General features: G+C 44.6%; 1 protein-coding gene across 2 annotated transcripts in view; it reads right to left on the reverse strand.

Annotated features, from left to right (window-relative positions):
• The window catches only part of TTC28 (tetratricopeptide repeat domain 28), a 561,828-nt gene that overhangs the window by 507,689 nt on the left and 32,270 nt on the right, over window positions 1-21,869 (reverse strand). For both annotated transcript variants that reach the window (XM_083146807.1, XM_083146798.1), the window contains exon 2: window positions 15,526-15,804. In XM_083146807.1, coding sequence (XP_083002933.1) covers window positions 15,526-15,804 — 279 coding nt within the window. The remainder of the gene's footprint in view (window positions 1-15,525; window positions 15,805-21,869) is intronic.

The raw sequence follows: 21,869 nt of genomic DNA on the forward strand, positions 1-21,869 counted from the left end.
AATGCACCAGTGTGAGGTATCGCATGCAGCCACATGTGTGATACCTTGGCAACTCCCCTATGGGAAGCTGTCAGGCTCCTCGTGGCTAGGATCATATACGATAAATCATATACGGTCACTTTGTGCGATCCCATTCACTGCCCCGGGACAGAGACAATCCGATGTGCTTGGGACTGCGCTTCAGATCAGAATGAAATTACATACGAGATGACACACTTCACCCAATTTATCGGCCTAATGGGTCAAAATCGTGCGGAAATGGGCCATATTGTACTAGTGTATGGGGGCCTTAACATAGCATGCTGAATTATTTAATGAATGATTCATGGTCTTATAGACAAACTTACTGTAATTTGAAAGTGATTCCCAAATTACAGGAGGCGGCTTATGGTTGAATATATTTAACGCAGTAATCAAAAAGGTTGAAATGGAAAAGGTGAACACGTGAAAATGTTGGCATGTGGAACCCCAATTAGTGTAGTGCCTCTCCTCTAATATCTCACTCCGCTTACCATGTTTTGGCCCAGGTGTCTTGACCGGGTGTGGTCGACAAGAGAAAGGTTGACATGCATTAGGTCCACTGAAGATCGACATGCATCAACATGCCTGGAGGTCGACATAGGGTTAGGTTGACAAGGTCATTATGTCGACACAAGCTTTGATCGGCGTGGGTTATGTCGACAGGCAGAATTTCCACATGGAATTTTGCCCTTTTTTTTACTCCCGAATGTTGACACAAAAAAAGTGCACTGCTTCCCTTCACATGGCTCACTGCACTCACATCCATCGGGCACGGGCACTATTTTATTTTGGTCTCCCACCATGCCCTAGTGGATGGTAGGACAAAACAAAAAAGCGAAAAACCCAATGTCAACCTTTTGACTGTTGACCTTCCCCATGTCGACCTAACTCACATGTCGACCTAATGACTTTATCGACCTAACCCCATGTTGACCTTCAGACATATCGACCTTCATGCATGTCGACCTTCAGTGGTCGACCAAATGCATGTTGACCTTCCTCTTGTCGACCTAGTGATTGTATACCACCTTGACCCGTTGACCATTTCACATCTTAGTCCACGTGGATGGCAAAGTAGGGGGGAAAATGGGAAAAATTGTGAAAAACTCATGTCACCTTTTCATGTGTTGAGCTTTTCCATGGAGACTTTTGTCATTGCCAACTTATGCGTTTTGACTTTTATGTGTCAACCTATTGACTGTCAACCTAAACATTGGGCGGTATTCAATGTGAATACCTGCGAGGTGCAGCGAATCCTTTTTAGGATTCGCTGCACATTCGCCACGTTCCGGAGCCAGCGGGCTCCGGTATTCAACGTGTCAGGGGCTCGCTGCCCCTGACAGGCGAATATGAGCTCCTGCGGCGATTGCCGCAGGGAGCCTCAGGACGGAGCCAGGCAGAGAGATGGTAGTCTCTCTGCCTAGCCCAGACCTTTGTGGGGGCTTAGGTGTGCTCCCCGGGTGCCAGGCAGCACAGGCTGCCCCCCCGGCGGTGCCAGCAGGCTCACGTATATTCACTACACACGATCAAAATGATCGTGCAGTGAATATATGAATATGTAATGAGCGGCTCCGCTCTGGCGCCACCTGCTGGATGCTGTGTAAAAAAAAAAAAAAAAAAAAAATATATTATTTTTAAAATTAAATATATATTCATGTGCTTACAGCACATGAATAAAAATAGCATGCCCCTCCTCAGAATAAAATTCCTGATTTTTTGACACCAAATGTAAAAAACAAAACACTTTATTTTAAAAGTTCACATTCCACTTCACCATAAAAAGATAGCGATTGCTACTCGGTGAATCATGGTGAAAAAAACCTATAAATGTATTCGCCATGTGGTCATTGAATAGGGTGATTCACCGTTTTTGACAGAAATTCGCCAAACAGCACAAAATCGCCATAAAAACCTGGCGAATCAGGCTCATTGAATACCGCCCATTGTCTTTTATTTACTCGGATACCGTTAAATGCTGACTGAGGGGTGAATGTAATAGGGGGCAAGAAAATACTGCCTGAGATAGTCACACCATTGCTTTCTGATGGCTCAATGTAAATACACTTTGGTTCATGCTAAATATTATATAAAACATTGTTTAAATGACCTTCAGGCAATGAGTGTAAGGTGTATAGGAAACATAAATGCACTCAGTGTTTAGATTTGGGTCACATCCCCAACATAGCTTATTATGGTATATAAATAATTAAAAATCCCAAATCCAAAATACTTTTGGTCCCAAGCATTGCGGATATGAGAGATTCAACCTGTATTATATAGTTTGCCATATTTTTTGGAAATCTCTGTAGCACACATGTAACAAGTATGATCAGTCATCTGCAGTATATAATTGACAGATACCAGCCCCATAAGGAAGCTATAGAGAATTCCCAAGGAACTCATATATTGTAACATCATGTTTACTATGCTTGTGTGCAGAAGACAGAAATACTAACGGTATACAATATAAAGATCAGGTCGGATTTTTGAACAAAAGGGTAATAAAGCGGCTTACTATACAACACACTTCCTTCAGTAAAGGCAGAGAGGAAAGAGAGGAAAGCTACAAAGATTGTTAAAAAGTTACTGTTATTAGAAATAGTAAGTTCCCTTCTACCTATAACAGGCAATGGCATTATAATAAGCTCTTATAAACACACATACAAATAATATTACTGTTTTACACGTAAATAAGTATAACTTTAGGTCTAAATCAGACCTGATCACATGACAAATGTATTCTCAAAATGGGCAAAACCATGTGCACTGCAGGGGGGGCAAATGTAAAATGTGCAAAGAGATGTAGTTATGGGTGAGATACTTTGTTTCTGTGCATTGTAAATACTGGCTGCTTTATTTTTACACTGCAATTTAAATTTAAGTTTGAACATACCTCACCCTAATCTAAAGGTGCCCATACACGGTGCGATGATCGCACGCGTTATGGGCTGGATCGCATCGCAAAACACATACATTTTGCATGCGTTTTGCGTGTGATGCGATGCGATCCGAGGGCAGCACCAAAAGTATGTGCAGCACATACTTTTTGTACTGTGCGATGAGATGCCCACGGCAGCGCGCATCACATCGCACAGTGAAAAGGCACCGTGTATGGGCACCTTAACATAGGCAAACACAGGGGGGTTTCTGGTTGCTCGGAACCCCCCTTCTCTTGGCAAGTGACTTTAATTATGACAGCAAAAGCACTGGTATATAATATGATCAATAGAGCTGCCACCCCACCATGCAGTGTAAGGGACAGAGCAGAGCTGCTGCACATGTACCAGCTTATTCTACCACATTTACTCTATGTGTGGATCTGAGCCCTCAAACATCGCAATGGACCAGAGAGTAGCTGCCAGGAAGAAGAGACAGGAGCCTTACCATGAAGTGGGAGATTGTGAGCTTAGTGCAGTACTGGTTTTATTATGTTTGTTTATTTATTATATGTTTAACCTTTTCCTGACCACTTATCTTCTTTAAATGTTTTAAACAGCCTATACAGTACTATTAATAATAGTATTACTATTTAACAGTACAGATAGTTAATAGTCCAGGGGTTCCCAATCTTTTTTGAATCACGGCACCCTAGAGTATCAGATTTTTTTCACGGCACCCCTATGCCAAAACAAAATTAATTAGATTGGGTTTATATATGATTCCTAGGGTCAGTTATGTAGTAAAGGGCAGGATTTGCTTCTGTTTGTACACATTTTATGATTGGCAGCCACCAGCACTGGTTTTGCTCATAGATAATTAACCATTAATAATTTGAGTTGGTCCTGGACCACCAACCCAGGGCACCCCTGCATGTGTCCCGAGGCACCCCAGGGAGCCACGGCACACAGTTTGGGAACCACTGTAATAGTCTATTATCCATCTGTACTGTTAAATAGTAATACTGTATTCCATACCATATCCAGTGTATAAAAAGACTAATATTCAGGGTTGTTACCACTCCCTCAGACTCCTGTACTTACTCCAATGTGCTCTAAAAATCCTGCGTTTGCCACTGCTTAACTCTATCTGCACATGTTACATTTGCCCCACCTGCAGTGCACATGGTTTTGCCCATTTTGAGAACAAATTTGTCCTGTGATCAGGTTTGAAATAAGCCCATTGTTTTATATCAATGTGAGTGTTTAAGAAATGATGTTAGAGTGAAGCAAATATTAACGTTAACATACTTTTGACCCTTGAATTTACTGCAGAAACATGACTTTATTTGCAGGGCAGAATTTTAAAACAAAATATAAACAAATACCAAACCAGATTTAAAGTTGAAATAATAATGACTGATGGATAACCTTGTTTTTGTTTTGTATCTATAGAGGACTTTTATATTAAAGGCTGAGTTTCCCTTATCCAAAATGCTCGGGACCAAAAGAATTTTGGAGAAGGGATTATTCCGTATTTCAGAATATTGTTAAATTTCAATGATGGGTACTCTTTACTTAGAAGGGCGCCCACGATCTCCATCGCGGCCGTCGTGGGTAAAAAAATCGCGGTGATCGCGGGCATCGCGGGCAGTACATTAACGGCCGCGACGCGATGCCCGCGATCACCGCGATTTCCCATAGGGTTCAATGTTAAATTTAGTGCTGCCCGCGATTTTACATTCAATGCTTCAATGGCCGCGATTTGGCCATAGGAATCAATGTTAAATGGGCTACAGAGCCCAAATAGGCACAATTAACACTGAAATGTCCCCCCAAATTTGTAACGCCACCCCACAATCCACGCCAACCCGAAGCGTGGCGAGCGCAGCGAGCCCGCGAGGGGCGGCGGTACGCGTCCTCCGACCTTTTCATGCCCTACTATCCACGTCGGCGTGGAGTTGAGAATAGAATAGTGTGGCGAGCGCAGCGAGCCACCAAGCCCCGCGAGGGGACGCGGATACCTTCACAGGTAAACGCGTCCCTTCGCGGGCTTCACAGGTGTCCACGTCGCCACGGACACCTGTGAAGCCCGTGAGGGGACGCATATAACTGTGAAGGTATCCGCGTCCGCTCGCCACGCTTCGGGCCTCGGTGGCTCGCTGCGCTCGCCACACTATTCTATTCTCAACTCCACGCCGACGTGGATAGTAGGGCATGAAAAGGTCGGAGGACGCGTACCGCTGCCCCTCGCGGGCTCGCTGCGCTCGCCACGCTTCGGGTTGGCGTGGATCGTGGGGTGGCGTTACAAATTTGGGGGGACATTTAAGTGTTAATTGTGCCTATTTGGGCTCTGTAGCCCATTTAACATTGATTCCTATGGCCAAATCGCGGCCATTGAAGCATTGAATGTAAAATCGCGGCCAGCACTAAATTTAACATTGAACCCTATGGAAAATCGCGGTGATCGCGGGCATCGCGTCGCGGCCGTTAATGTACTGCCCGCGATGCCCGCGATGGGCGCCCTTCTAAGTAAAGAGTACCCAATGATGTATCTTGAGGTATCTTACATTTATGTTATACAAACACATCAAACACATGAAATACACACAAATATATTTTATGTGTGCATAAAACAAGCTTTCAAAACATGACAAACAATAAAGTTTGTGAACTATCTCAGGTACTGAATGTGAATGCCAAACAATCATTTTCTTGCACATATATAGTGCCAGTTACATATCATGTCCTCAGTAGGGCTGTTACAGATGTCCCCAGTAGTGCTTTTAGCAAAAAAAAATTCAGTTTCTTAAATGCATGTTTTTTTGGAATAATTTGGATAACGGATATTTGGATAAGGAATACTCACCCTGTACCATGCAGCTGTTTGGGTTAAACCATGCACTGGTTTCTCATAGCGCTGCGCTCGCCACGCTTCGGGCTGGCGTGGATAGTGGGGGTGTTTCGGGAACACATTCACAACTGCCATAAGCGGCCGCGGGAACACTAAGCTACGCTGATTTTGACAGGGACGCTCGTGGAAACACTACACTACTTTTAACTACCCTGGCCCCGGGAACACTACACTCATTCTGACAGGGATGCTATGCTGACTACGTAACTGCCATACCTTTCTTACCCATTAATCTGTTCATAACAGGTGACAACAATTACACATTAAGAGGGAAGTCCGGAAATAGAGCATTGTGTCCCTCTTGGAGTGGGTCATTTTGGGAGGTATGGGTTTATTTATTTTCTACTTTGTTTCTATAGATAATATTCCCTAATGTTTCTTTAGCAAATGCCCATTGAATTCACCAATGACTGAAGCATTGTGCAGGAAGTTGTATAATGAGGACTCTTGATGATAGCTTAGGCTTTTGTTTTTAATACTATAAACTTTTTTGCAGATGCTCAAAATGGTGAAATGTTTACACAATAAATTATTTACCAACTTTTCAATGATCCCCTCTATGAAATCCTGAAGTGGGAGGTACTGGTGGGAGGTGTATAGAGCATCTGCTGAATGACATCATCTCGGCCCGCATCTGCCCTAAACAATGCTGTAAATCACATCATGAAGCCCGCAGACCGCCCACTCAGAACCGGTAACCAGTATATATATTTTATCAACCACTCTGGAAATACTGTGAAGACAATCCCCTAAAACTGGAGTTTTGGTGTTTGAAGTGCGGCAATTGGAAAATACAGCAATGCAAAAGCAAAGTTTTAATGTTATACTAATTAGTTCTTTATAGTTACTTTTGGAGTGTGTATTTGATACTGTGAAAAAGTATGGAATTGCACAGATGGACATAAAGTTGCTCTTTTAGGCAAATAATGTTATATATATATATATATATATATATATATATATATATATATATATATATATATATATATATACACACACACACACACACACACACACAAGAGCATAAAATGCTTTGACCTATTATTTTTCTTTTTTATATGGTTAAAGAAAAAATATAACAATGATGTTGTAATGGCATTTTCTAATTGGGTTTGGCTATGATTAAAAAAATATACTAATTAATTTCGATATGAGAGTTGCGACTGTATACTCATCATTACACATATGTTACAAGAGTCTGAATGAAGCACATCACTGCCAAGCAGTGTTAAGATGAAATTGGATAAGAGACAGGTCGTATTGATCCAAAGAAAAACAGAGATGATCAGCTGTTAAACATTTGTCAGTTACACCTAATAATCTTTGAGAATACTTCAGAACTTCAATAATGGTTATCAGACTTCGCCGACTGAACTCTCTGCTAACATTACCCATCAGCCCTCTTGTATTTGCACAAAAGCAAAAAGATGAGCACATCACAACATCAATCACCCATGCACAGCTTTCACTGTTACTTTGCTGGTCTGAGTTACCTAGCTCTAGTAGCTAAATGATATTATTTATGGCAATAAGAAAATGATTCCAACTGTCTTGCAGCATAAGTACAGGGTCCGTCCAGGAAGTAACGAGACTAAGTCCAGAATTTTTTTTTTTATTGAACTTTCATAGGATACATAGGATTAATTATCTTCGAAGTACAGTGTGACCCTTGTGCATTGATACACCATTGCCAGCGTGTCTGCCAAGCTTAGTACACCTCCTGGAATGGCATTAACCAGAGCATCCTTGAGCGCCCTTTTCGCGGCCGCTTCCACTTTGTCTACGGTCTGAAAACCGTGTCCTTTGAGGTCTCGTTTGAACTGGGGGAACAAAAATAAGTGAGCGGGGGCCAGATCCAGACTATAAAATGGTTGAGGCAGTGTTGTCATGTTGTGCTTGGTCAAAAACTCCAAAAAACACTTGCAGCGATGTGTGACGGCGCATTGTCGTGATGAAGGACCCAGGTAGTGGCAATCTCCTTGTGAACGCAGATTTCTAAAGCAATCATGCACACTTGTGTAAAATACACCATTGATAGTTTGGCCGGTAGGTAGAAATTCCTTGTGGACCACACCCTTCAAGTCGAAAAACACAATGAGCATGGATTTGGGCTTTGATTTGCTCATTCGGCCCTTTTAGGGGCGAAGCCACAATGGTGTGTGCCACACTGCAGTTTGCCTTTTTGTCTCTGCATCGTACTCAAAGATCCAAGTTTCGTCACCTGTTATTGTTCTGTCCCAAAAAATAGGCTCACTGTGCACATGCTACAAAAGTTTGCGGGAAATCACCACACGCTTGTCTTTTTGACCATGAGTAAAAACCTTGGGAACCAAATGGTCACACACCTTTCGCATCGCTAATTCGTTTGTCATGATCTCTTGCACAGTAGTTTTTGGAAGTCCCAACTAACACGCTCAAAAGATGTTCAGTGTTCAAAAACATCTCTCACTTTGTCCAGATTTTGCTCATTTTGGCTTGTTGTAGTTTGTTAAGAGTGTGGTTCGTCCTAAACGTTTTCTCTGCCCTCCTTGAAGAATTTAAACCAGCGGTAAACTTGCACCTTGGACAAGGATCCCTCGCTGCAGGCCTTTTGAAGCATGGTAAGCGTCTTGGTACCCGACTCCATCTGGAAGCTCGACCAATGTAAAAAAGTACACTTCATATACAGCTCGATCTGTACACTGTAAAGACTCAGAGGCATCTGCCGCAGACGGGAATGTGTAGCTGACACCCCTCCACCTATCCCCTCATACAGCGCCGCCGTTCAGCTGTTCTGCGTGGCCTGATAAAATCAGTCTCATTACTTTCCAGACAGACCCTGTAAACAGATGCAGTGTTGACATTTTGGCTCCAGTTTCTATTTCAGTAGAGGCTCTGCTATAGCTCAGGTTAGGAATGTGCCCATGACACATTGGGACCAATTCAGACCTGATCACTGCTGTGTGAATTTGCACAGTGGCCGATAATCGGTAGACTGCACATGCTTACTGTATGCAAAAAAATCCTGCAACTTTTTTCCTTCGTTAGTCATTCGCAAGGGGATTGACAGGAAGTAGGCGTCTGGGGATGTTAACTGGCCATTTAGTGGGAGTGCTAAGAAAACCACAGGCGTGACAAAAAAAACCCTAGGCATGCCTAAGAAAAAGGGATTTTTGTAAGAACTTACCGTTCGAATCCCTTTCTCTGATATGGTCCTGGTGACACAGCTCAACACTGGGATGTAGGAGGGTCCGAAGGAGCCAGGCACCTATCCTAAAGCTTTAGAGGGTAGGCTCCTCCCCTACTGCATCCCTGGACTCTTCAGTTCAACTTTCAAAGCCACTGGAATACATTAACTCAGTACAAACGCCTGCACATATTATATGCACATCTTATAACAGAAACTGTTAACTTTTAACCATTTTAACATGAACATCATGAAATTCTGGCATACTTACTGAGCGTAAGGGAGGGATCGCTGTGTCACCAGGACCATATCAGAGAAAGGGATTCGAACGGTAAGTTCTTACAAAAATCCCTTTTTCTCTTTCAATGGTCCTGGTGACACAGCTCAACACTGGGACGTTCCAGAGCCGGTCCTTTGGGAGGGTACGCTCAGGTCTGCAGCTCTCAGCACTGCTCGCCCGAATGATGCGTCCTCCGACGCGAACTCATGGAATCTATAGAATTTGGCAAATGTGTGAACAGATGACCAAGTGGCAGCTCTGCAAACCTGCTCCGCTGTGGCCCCATGTCGGACCGCCCAAGAGGTAGCAACTGACCTGGTGGTATGCGCATTAATTCTGGCTGGTACAGGCCTACCCACTTTGGTGTATGCAAAAGCTATCACAGATCGCAACCACCTAGCAATGGTCTGCTTAGATGCAGGCCAACCAATTTTATGTACGTCATACAATACCAATAAAGTGTCAGTCTTTCTAACACTCTTCACTCTGTCCACATATATGCGTAAGGCACGCACAACATCCAAAGTCTTCAACTTGTCCCTTTTCTTGGAACCCTCTGGGGGTTGAAACACAGGTAGAACTATCTCCTGATTTAAATGGAAGGCAGAGACTACCTTCGGTAAAAATTGCGGCACTGTTCTCAGAACAGCCCTGTCATCGTGAAAGATTAAGAAGGGAGATTTGCATGACAAGGCTCCCAACTCAGACACCCTCTTAGCAGATGCTACTGCTAACAAAAACACTAACTTCCACGTGAGAAACTTAAAGTCAGCCGACCTCAAAGGCTCAAAAGGTGCCTTCTGAAGGCAATCCAAAACCAGTGACAGGTCCCAAGGTGCTACTGGTTGCTTGTAAGGGGGTTTCAGTTTGGATACCCCTTGTAAAAAAGTTTGAATCTCCGGTAAAATGGCAATTCTTTTTTGAAAATAGATGGACAAGGCCGAAATCTGCACCTTCAACGACTGAAGGCTTAGGCCCGAAGAAAATCCATCTTGTAAAAAATCCAACATTTTTGATAATTTGAAGTGAGATGTGTGAGCTTTTTGCCTCTCACACCATCTAATATAAGTCTTCCAGACTCTATAATAATTTGCAGAAGAAACAGCCTTTCTGGCTTTTATCATAGTCTGCACTACTGCGTCAGAAAATCCTTTCTTTTTCAAAATGGCGGTTTCAATAACCAAGCCGTCAAAATCAATCGATCGGAATCCAGATGATTGAATGGGCCTTGTCTTAACAGGTCTGGTCTCAGAGGTAGACGCCATGAATCCACTGATAACCTCTGAAGCCTCGAATACCAAGACCTCCTTGGCCAATCTGGGGCCACAAGGATCACCGGGACCTTCTGGTCCTGTACCCTCTTTAACAGTCTTGCTAACATCGGAATAGGAGGAAATGCATAAAGAAGATCTCCCTGCCAATGGGTAGTCATGGCATCCACTGCCTCTGCTAGCGGATCTCTCGTTCTGGCATAGAACCTGGGCACCTGATGGTTGAACCTGGATGCCATTAGGTCCAAATCCGGAGTTCCCCACATTGCAGTGATCTGGTGAAACACCTGAGGGTGTAGGCTCCATTCTCCTTCCTTGAGCTCCTCCCTGCTCAGGAAGTCTGCTTCTATATTCTCCACTCTTGGAATGAATATAGCCGATACTGCAGGAACATTCTGTTCCGCCCATAGAAAGATTCTGGATACCTCCCACATGGCCAATCTGCTGCGTGTACCTCCCTGGTGATTCAGATACGCCACAGCTGTGGCATTGTCGGTCTGAATCCTCAAGGGGGAGTTCCTTAACCTGTCTCCCGCCAAGGAAATCACTTTCCAGACAGCTCTCAGCTCCAAGATGTTGATTGGCAACGCTGATTCCTCTGCCGTCCACAGGCCCTGCAGCCTGAGATCCAGGGCTACTGCCCCCCAGCCCCTGAGACTGGCATCGGTAGTTACTATCAACCAGTCCCAGGTCTGTAATGACCGACCCCACTGAAGGGAATCTACCTCTGTCCACCATTTCAAGGAGTCCCGAGTGTCTGCGGACAGCACTATCAACTCCGTCTTCATGGTCAAAGTGTTTCCTGACCAGGCTGACAAAATGTTCCATTGGAATACTCGAGAGTGGAACCTGGCAAATTGAAGCGTTTCGAATGACGCCACCATTTTCCCCAGGAGTTTGAGGCACCTCCATACTGACAAGCTCGGAGCACTGAGGATCTCCTGAACTAGATTGACCAGGTCCCTGGCCTTTATCTCCGGGAGGAATACCCGATGGAGATGGGTATCCAGTATGACTCCCAAGAACTGGATCCTCTGTGATGGTACCAACTGAGATTTTTGTAAGTTTAAAATCCAGCCGTGAGCCTGCAAAAAACTGATGGCCTCTTTTAAATGACTTTGAAGCAGTGTTGCTGATTCTGCTTTGAACAGGAGATCGTCCAAATAGGGTATTACTGTGATTCCCCTGAGCCTCAGCACTGCCGCCATCACAGACATTATTTTTGTAAATACCCTTGGCGCGGTTGCTAGGCCAAAGGGTAACGCCCGGAACTGTAAATGCAGGTCTCCTATGGCAAATCTCAACAGCATCTGATGTTCCGGGTGAATGGGAACGTGCAGATATGCGTCCTGGACATCCATGGACGCCAGAAATTCTCCCTGGTCCAGACTCAGGAGTACAGTTCTCAAAGACTCCATTTTGAAATGGTCTACCCAAAGGTGAACATTTAAGGACTTCAAATTTAGTATTGGTCTGAAAGACCCGTCTGGTTTGGGCACCAGGAACAGCGTGGAGTAAAATCCTTTCTTCCACTCTGCCCTGGGAACCGGGACTACCACCCCTTTTTCCAAAAGGGAATGAGCCGCTCTCATAAGAGCTGTGCGCAGGAGCGCCTGCTTTGGTATGGGTGTGGGGATGAACCTCTTTGGAGTCCGCCCTCTGAAAGGGATTTTGTAACCCTGGGTAATAATCTCTAAGACCCAGGTATCCTGGTCTAGAGAAGCCCAAGCGTCTCTGAAGTGTGTAAGACGCCCCCCCACCTTTATCCCTGCCGGGCTGATCCCCTGGCAGTCATGCGGAGGGTTTTTCCTCTCCTTTAGAGGCAGGCTTCTTATTGAAAGAGCCAAACTTGGACCTTTGGGATTTGCCCCTGGAGTTCTGGAACTTTCCCCTGAACGATTGTCCCCGAAAGGACGCACCACCTCTAGGGGAGGGCCGAAAGGACGGCCTAAAAGCAGCAAATCTGGATGACTGCTTTGTTGAGGAGGCCGGCAGAAACGTACTCTTGCCGCCTGTGGCTTGTTTTATAATCTCCTCAAGCTCAGAACCAAAAAGTAACTTTCCCTTGAAAGCTAACATTTCTAAGGCCTTTTTGGACTCATTGTCCGCTTCCCAGGCCTTAAGCCAGAGTACCCTCCTGGCATTTATGGAGACTGTGGATACTCTGGTAGCCATTTTAAGAGCTTCCTCCTCTGCTTCCACCGCATATTCTGCAGCGGCCTTAATCTTTTCTGCTACCAGCAAAGCACCGTGGTCAGCCTGCAGCATGGTGCATAGCTCACCAGCCCACTCTATAATGGCCTTAGAGACCCAGGCTGAAGCAATAAGGGGACGCAGGGTAAACCCCACCCCTTCAAAAATAGCCTTGAGGTTTCCCTCTAGCTTTTTATCCACAGCATCTTTAAAAGCTGCACCACCCTGTACAGGTAATACCGTAGCTTTTGATAAGCGTGCCACAGAAGCATCCACAACAGGCACCTTTTCCCAGAGTTCAGAATGAGACTCCGGCATGGGGTACAGACTAAGGAATCTTTTAGGCATCTGTAGCCTCTTATCTGGGGTTTTCCAAGCCCCTTCCAATAGTTCCTGTAACCCCTCATCTGAGGGAAAAGTAACAGCCTCCTTTCGCTGTCGCTTAAAAACACCCTTAACAGGGGTCTTATCCTCAACAGACAGTTTTAACGCCTGTTTTACAGCCACAATAAGATCCTCTATACCAGCAGCAGAGGTCTCTTCAAAATCATCACCCTGGTCCCAGGGTGTGTCAGTATACTCTCCTTCCTCTTCCTCTAACACATTAGGCATAGCATAAGACCTTTTAGGGGTCCCTGTAACCTCATCCATTTTGTCCAGTATTTCACTGAATCTGTTGATCCCCTTAGCAGTATCCTGCATCACCTGAATAAGTGCAGGATCTGCCTGGGTAAGAGGTAAGGAGCCAGACGACTGCTGAGATGATGGCATAGGTCTCTGTGATTCTACCAGCACATCACTCTGCCTGTCCAGAAGCTGCACCAAAGCGTTTACCGACCTGCCTAGGGCACTGGCCCACGCAGGTTCACTCTGCTCTCCCCTATGGTGTTCACTGCCCATGGGTCTCACATCAGCGCAAGTAATACATAAGCCCCCCTTGGCCATCTGCTCAGGGACAAACTTTTGTGTGCAAACATTGCACGCGCTCAGTGCACTAAGGACTCCCTCCCCCAAAACCACAGCCTGATGCTCAGACATGATGCAAGTGAAGCGTATATATATATATCTCAATATACACAGTGCAAACAATTGTACAAGCGTTTATACAAAGTCAATGCACCCAATCACTTAGCTGTCTGTAGGTTTCAACTGCGGGGAAGCGATGCCCAGGAAATCCAAGTCACTCTGCCAGGATCAATAAGCCAGCTCAGCTCCGCTGCAAGCGTTCTGAAAGGCGCCAAAGTCAGAGTGAAGGAAGAGACCAAAGTCCCTGCTGCTGCGGGGTCCGTGACCTTTTGGCGCCAACCACCCCCAGCTAGCCGCTCCTTAGGTAGGATTTCCTTGTTCCAGTATCTCCCCCTCAAATGGGGACCACTTGGAACATGCCTGTCACAGCGCTGCTGTCCTCTCAGTCAGGAGCTCAGCGTGTAAGCTCCGCATAAAATGGCCGCCGCCATCACGGAGCGCCTGTCCCCCATGATCCCCACCTAAATGTGGAGCCGGTTTCAGGCTACTCCGGAGCCCAGGCAGCCTCTTAATAGAGGCTGTAAGCGCAGCACAGGGAGACCAGACAGAGTCTACCCTGTGCACAGAGAGCTGACAGGACGCGCTTCTGTCAGCTCCTGCTGCGCTAGCAGTGTGAGGATTCACTATGAAAATCCTCACACTGTGCCTACCTAGCTAGGGTAATAGTTAATAAAATAATAAAAATCCCCTAACTACTCTAATTCTTCGGCTGCTCCTGCAGCCCTTTAGAATAGCACCCACTCCAGTGGGCACCTAACACGAACTGAAGAGTCCAGGGATGCAGTAGGGGAGGAGCCTACCCTCTAAAGCTTTAGGATAGGTGCCTGGCTCCTTCGGACCCTCCTACATCCCAGTGTTGAGCTGTGTCACCAGGACCATTGAAAGAGAAAATGCAGATGTGCCCAATTGTTTTATGGGAGGGTGTGTGTGACGTCAGCTCCTGGGCAGATAAGGCTGTTCTCATTGCAGCTGCCAAGGAATGGTTTTGGACATTTTTGCTCAGTTGCGAGTTCTTCGCTAGCCATCCACATCTATCTGAACAGCATGCACATTAATTCACAAGGTGGGATACCACTACATCTACCTGTTCGCTGGCCACTTGTAATTTACTCAGCAGCGATCAGGTCAGAACCGGGCCAATTGAGCATTATCATACCCCCAGAGGAATTGGTACCCCCTTCCCTTACCCTAAGTAAAGGCCCCCCCATACACTATGCGACTTCTCCAAGGGGAGAAGTTGGATCTGATCACCCTTGAGCTGCCCAGGAAGGTTTTCTTCGCATGCGCTCCTTTTATATGTGATGTATCGCATACAATCCCATCCCCCGCCTCCTGGAGGGGGTCTGACTTGCAGCACGTCCGACCTCCGATTCTGGTCCAAAGTGCACAGGACTGCGCATCAGATCAGATGTCAAATACATGCGATTTGGGCCGATTTTACCTGATTTCTCGGCCCAAAATTAGTGAAATCGGGCCCAAATCGCATAGTGTAAGGGGGCCTTGAGACTGATGAATTGCAGTGTCCACCAGTGTAAAAATATATGGGAATGAAACCAATTGGTTCCAATGTCCCCATAACTACTACTGTTTTTGCCACTCCATTGATTACCACAAGACAGCACCTGGAAGCAATGCGTAATACCATAACACAGTCCGTGGCCATTAATGTAATGTAGTCAGCATGATAATGTAGTCATGTGGAAACTCAGGACTTGTGCAATTTTAAAACCTGTCTGAATTATAACAGTTATAACTGAAATACTAAACAAAAACTGTACCTTTGGCCATTTTGGATTTAGCAGTCGTGCTTTGATGGCATCATCCAAGGCCTTTTCATACAGCATAGTTTTAAGGTAGGCTGCTGATCTGTTACTGTACAGTATACAGTTCTGGGGATCAACCTGCAAAGTCTCGCTGTAGAGTCTAATAGCCAGCTGAAAGTCTCCATTTTTACACGCCTCGTTGCTCTGACGAACTTTTTCAATGAATTCTTCTTTACTGAGAAATGGGTTATCCACCACTTTTCCACCAAAAGTTTTAGCAGCAATGGCTGATGACTGTAGTAAAAGAGGAACAAAAACAGAAAATAATGAAGATGATTATACAATGTAAATATGAAATATTAACATAAGCACTGAAGACTTACAACATTTGGGTGAAAAAGCCTGTCTTCAGCATGTTTTTGTCAATGCTATTGCCTATAAGACACAGTACAAATACTGCCCTGGGACATGCGCAGAATAGGTCCTGGACGTGCATAGTTTCCAAAACATCAGGAAATTGCACAGGGGACAGTTTATGCAACCCCTGATGTATTAAGCCTATAGTCAGTGGCGGATCCACCAAAGGGCGTTTAGGGGCAGTCGCCCTGGGGCCCCCACACTCCAGGTGGGTGGCAGGCAGCGGGGTCTGGGCAGCGCGCCCCTGGGGTCCGGACAGTGTGGAGTGGGCAGGGGGTTTGTCAACAGATATATATATATATATATATATATATATATATATATATATACACACTTTATATATTTATCAGAGAGAGAAAAAGAGAGAGAATGTGTTCTATGGGGATTTAAGAGATACTATGCACAAGTCTTTTTTAATGCACTTGGAAATTTACTTGATGACTTTTGGCATCCAAGATGGTCACAGCAGGGCAGGGGCCATGACACTGTGATTGACAAAATTACTGCTGCGGGCAAAGAGGATGCTTACCCCCCGGGCAAAGAGGATGTAATCCCTCCCGGCGTCAAGCATGTAATCCCCTCTTCGCAAGGAGCAAGTAATCCCCTGGGTAACAAGCATGTAAACCCCCTGGCAATGAGCATGTAAACCCCCCTGGGCAAAAAGCATGTAACCCCCATGTAGCCCCCCAGGCAACAAACATGTAATCTCTCCAGGCAATGAGCATGTAACCACTGGACATCGAGCAAGAAACCCCTGGCAACTAGCATGGAGGTAAGTGGCATTTATGTGGTATATTATGTAATAGGCATTATGGTGTGTGGCATAACATGTAATGGGCATTATGGTGTGCGGTGTAATGGGTATTGTGTATGGTGTGTGACAATGTGTAACGTATGTCTGTTTTTTTTGTTTTGCAGCATAACACAGGGTGGCAACATATAACAATTTAGTGGTGCCAAATTGAGATCATTTCTCCCTCCCAACCTAAAAACGTTGTGACGCCCCTGCGCACAACCTCTCTACTCCCGCCACACAGAGTTTTCCCATATGTTCGAGCAGCAATCAAAGGTCACTGCCGGTATTACCCAGAGGAGAGTAGCCTCCTCCACCCCGCAGCTAGTCCCAAATTAACCTCCATTCCTAGCGGGACGTAGGGTAGTGCTGCATGTTATGGGATATAGCATAGTGATGTAGTGCGGTGAGTAGGGGATATAGCGTATTGGTGCAGTGTGGCATGTAGTGGGATATAGCCTAGGCATGTAGTGTGGCATGTAGAAGTATATAGCATAGTGATGTAATGTGTTGTTTAGGGAGATCTAGCGTAGTGATGTGGTTATGAGATTGTGTCCACTTTTACAGTTGCATGTGCCCCCTGTCCTTTTATTTTGGATCCCCCCCTGCTATTGAGTACCTTCAGTAATAAATACAGCTTGTGTCCAATTCTTCCTAATATATACTAAAAGGAAAATGTGCACATAACATAGCGAAGCTAATACTTAATGTCCACTTTTACAGTATGTTTTGGCAAACTTGGGCACCAAATGAAACACAGTGCTTTCATTAGGAAACAGGCAGGATACCAAAGGTGCATGTCATCCCTGGCTAAACAAAACTACTACTTAGATTTAAATATAACCCAGAAATAGTATGGTTTTTCTGGAAGTAAGCAAAACAAGACGGTTACACATGGCACATTCTCCTTGGAATATAGCCTAAGGAATGAACATTTTTATAAACGTTTATTAAAAATTTACATTATAATGGGTTATATATGACCAAATAATATGAAACAGAGCAAGTTCCATGATATGCTGTACAAACTAGAACATGATAGTTACAACAGAACACAGGAATACTGTGATTTGTAAAGGAAATGAATGTAATCTCCCTTTATGACCCCATAATGGGTGTTTGTTTATCACTTATACCTATCTGATGATCCCGTACTAATCAGGCCTATAGTACAGTGTAATGGATGTCACCCTCGTGTCACCTTCTGCTTCCTCCTGAATACATTGTGGTGGTGGCAGTGCTCAATGTAATGTGCTAGCTGATAACACGTAGATTTGTAATTTGTCATTTAACTGGAGAAGCTATCTGTGTTATATATATATATATATATATATATATATATATATATATACACACACACACACACACACACACACACACACACACACACACACAAAAGTCCATAATCCATGTGTGCACCAGAGGTTTTTTCAAGCACAACCAGCAGTTCAGCTGTATTTTCAGGGGCGTGTGCTGAATGAGAACTGACACTGACAAGCGGTTACTGGGCAAAGGACATCTCATGTATAGGCACTGTGCTGGCTCTTACATCCCCCATCTTCACTGTTCTCTGGAACCCTCACACATAGGAGGAGGAGGAGGAGCCTTTTCAGACACTAGGGGTAAATTTACTAAAATGTTTATAAAAATGAAACGTGGTAGTGTTGCCCATAGCAACAAATCAGATTCTAGCTTTCATTCTAGAAGATGCCTGAGAAATCACAGCCGATCACAGCCGATCCTCCATGAGCTGCTTGGGAAGGTCCTGACCGGCAGATTGCATACGATATATCGCATGCGGTCCTTTTGCATGCAATATATCGCATGAGATTATTCCATTCCCCACTGCGGGATCCGAAGTGACGATCTCCGGCTCCGACCGCGCATCGGATTGTAGGTTAAACACATGCCATTTGGGCCCTTCTGCTGCAGCTCATAAAAAAGTAGCATGACACATTGTTGACATATTGTTATGATACAATTAAATGCTCCTCAGCATCTTTAATAGACACCTAAAAACCTGATAAGATCACACATTTAAGGATAACTAGGTAACACTAATTGCAATTGACTATCTCAGTGTAAATTAAAATACAATGATTGAGCTGGATGCATCTCAAGATGTATCCAGATCTGAGAGAGAAGAATGCACCAGAAAAAAGCAATATACCAACCAGGAGACAGTGGCCTTAGAGTGTCAGCAAAAAAGAGTAACATTACATACAATGTATACAGAATTTAGTATTTATTGATACAATATGGTGGTGGGGTTTACCAATTAAGATGGCCGAATGTATTTTCCAGCAGCTCTGATAAGCATCATGATTCATCTGCTGCCATCCAGCTCCCTAGAGCAGTGGTCAGGGAACAGGGGCAAATTAGCCCAAATGGGGTAGAACTGAAATTCCTGGCGGTAATGGACAATTGCGCTGCTGACACACAGCCGGGCATTCATATGAATCTACATATGTCTTGGCAGCCCAACCATCCATTACTCCCAGGAATTTCATTTCATTGCATATAGAATCTAAATATAGATGCTATAGGCATGCCTGGCTGTTTGTGTTACAGTAGTGTAGTGTGTCAGGCCCTTGTGTATAACACGCTTCCCTCCGTGATGCCCCGGGCCCCGCCTCCAAGTCCGCCCACTTCTTCAGTAGAGTCGACCAGTTGCTGCACCATCTTGGCAGCGCGCAATCTGTACTGCTGCTGCTGCTGTGGTGTCGAGTTTCTTTGCCTGGTAATAGGCTCCTGTCGAGGTATACCCATCTCTAGTCTTGGGGAAAAATTTGCACAGACTGTCACTATATCATCTTGAAATACTGACACTAACAGTTGCCTGGACATCACATTATCAATGGCTATACCACACACAGCCTGGCAGCCATTGATGATGATTACCATGAATGGCTCTGTACTTTACTAACAGGATATATCATAAATTTCTGGGGGTACAGCGTGTATTACAATTATGTGATTTCCTTCCTTTCAAATCAAAAAGGTGTATCGAAATATATGTTGGGCTACAAGGTAAAAGTTCCCTAACCCCTGCTCTAGAGCTTTGTCCATCTCACAGTACACTCAATTTACTAGCCTACCATTGGTCACAGATTGTGAGGGGCCTGGATTTGCCACCAGAGCCCCTGTTTGAGGTTTCCCTGTCAACTATCAGGACATACCTGCCAGCACTACTGCCCTTGCCAGTGGCAGTTACAGAGGTGTAGCTGCAGCACAGTCCACAATTCACATAGGGGAGCCACGCCAACTGCCACCCCAAACACTGCCAAATATCACCAGCTGGGACTCACTAGCAGTAGATGTGGCTCCCCTATCTGAATTTTGGACTGTGCCACAGCCCCACATCCACAACTGCCACAGGCAAGCAAGACCAGGAACAGAGCATTGTGTCCCTCCTGGAATGGGTCGGTATGCCAATCTGCTGCATCCAATGCACTTCTGCCTCTCTGAGGGGTAGATGTATGAAGCAATGATAAGGGAGGAGAAGAGATTAAGTGTCTGGTACTTTATCACCGGCCAAACAGCTCCTAACTGTCCCTTTTAAAACCCAGCCTGTAACATAACAGTCAGGAGCTGCTAGGCTGGTGACAAAGTACCAGGCACTTCTCCCTTATCATTGCTTCATACATCTACCCCTGAGGCACAGTGGTTGCCCGGGTGGTTGTTCCTTCCACCTATCACAGCAGTTCTTGCAGCACCTGGACTGTACTATGGATTTACTTTATTCTGCCCTGGCTCTGTACTCTAGGAGAGTAACTTGTTGGGTGGCTTGAGCTTTGCTGCTTGGTGTCCTCCCTGCACTTCTCCAGCAGCCTTACATTGACTGTGTAAAGTGGTCAGTGTGAAAAACACACAGGATATTGGAAAACTGCATAATTGTAACTTTGCTTGAATCCAATCCGAAGATGCCCGATGGTGGGGTTCTGTGTGTGTACAGGTTCCATTCTGTGCCTGCCCAGGACAGGTCCTGCGATAACAGTGCAGAACAGCGAACACCTTTGACTGAATGATAGGCAGAGATGTGTGAGAGGAGGATGCTGCTGATGTTTCCAGAAACGTGGAGTGTCACCCTCATTTTCCGGGATTGGCCGGGCCACGGAATGCACTGCAATGCAAGCTGCCCTGAGACTGCAAGTAAGGTTAGACTTATTCAGGCTGCAACGGCGCTAAGTAGACCCACCAAGTGGTTATTAAGTATTAAAAGGATTTACTACACATATGTTGCTACATAATAAAACCACATTATGATATCAATAAAAAAAATAAAAATATATATATATATACAGTATATATATATATATATATATATATATATATATATATATATATATATATATATATATATATAAATATAATTATGGTATTCACCCAATTGGATGTTCAGCTGCTTAGTAAAGATGATACCTACAGTAATTGAAGCTCCAATTCTAATAGGATATTGGCCCAAATGGCAAGTGTTCCAGGATTTGATTCCTTATACCAGTGGTTCCCAAACCTGGTCCCCAAGTACCCCCAACAGTGCATGTTTTTTCAGGTCCCCACACAGAATCACAAGTGCTATAATTGGCTCCACCTGTGGATATTTTCAAATGTGCCTGAATAATGAGTGCACCTGCCGGGTGACCTGGAAAACGTGCACTGTTGGGGGAAGTTGAGGACCAGGGTTGGGAACCACTGCCTTATACCCTTGCTAAACACCAAAAATGCCTCCTACCTCTGTAGTTTTCACTTTAGATGTGGATACAGCCTTTGGCTTTCTAGGTGATAATTATGGCTTCCATAGTAAATTTCTCCAGCTATTCAGGATTTATACAGTAATCCCACCCCTCCACTAATGGCCTACTCATTTCATGGCTGCACCTGTTCCCTTTAATTTATGCCTTGAGCTTTCCTATCCGGCTAATGTTATATACTGTACAGTAGCTGCACTTATCAATAAATGATTTATGTACTATTTATGTAGTGCTTTCTTTAAAAGCATAGCTAATAAAATTGTGAGTTTAACATTCAGTAACATTACATTTATTTTTTTTACCTAAAGTGCCCATTTTGCCTATTTGAAACTTCAAGCTTTCTCTGTTGATTATATCAATATTCCAAGAACACCTTCTGGACGTACAGTACTGTACCC

The sequence above is a fragment of the Crinia signifera genome, chromosome 1 (assembly GCF_055691185.1).
Source record: "Crinia signifera chromosome 1, ASM5569118v1, whole genome shotgun sequence".
In the NCBI taxonomy this organism is placed as follows: Eukaryota; Metazoa; Chordata; class Amphibia; order Anura; family Myobatrachidae; genus Crinia; species Crinia signifera.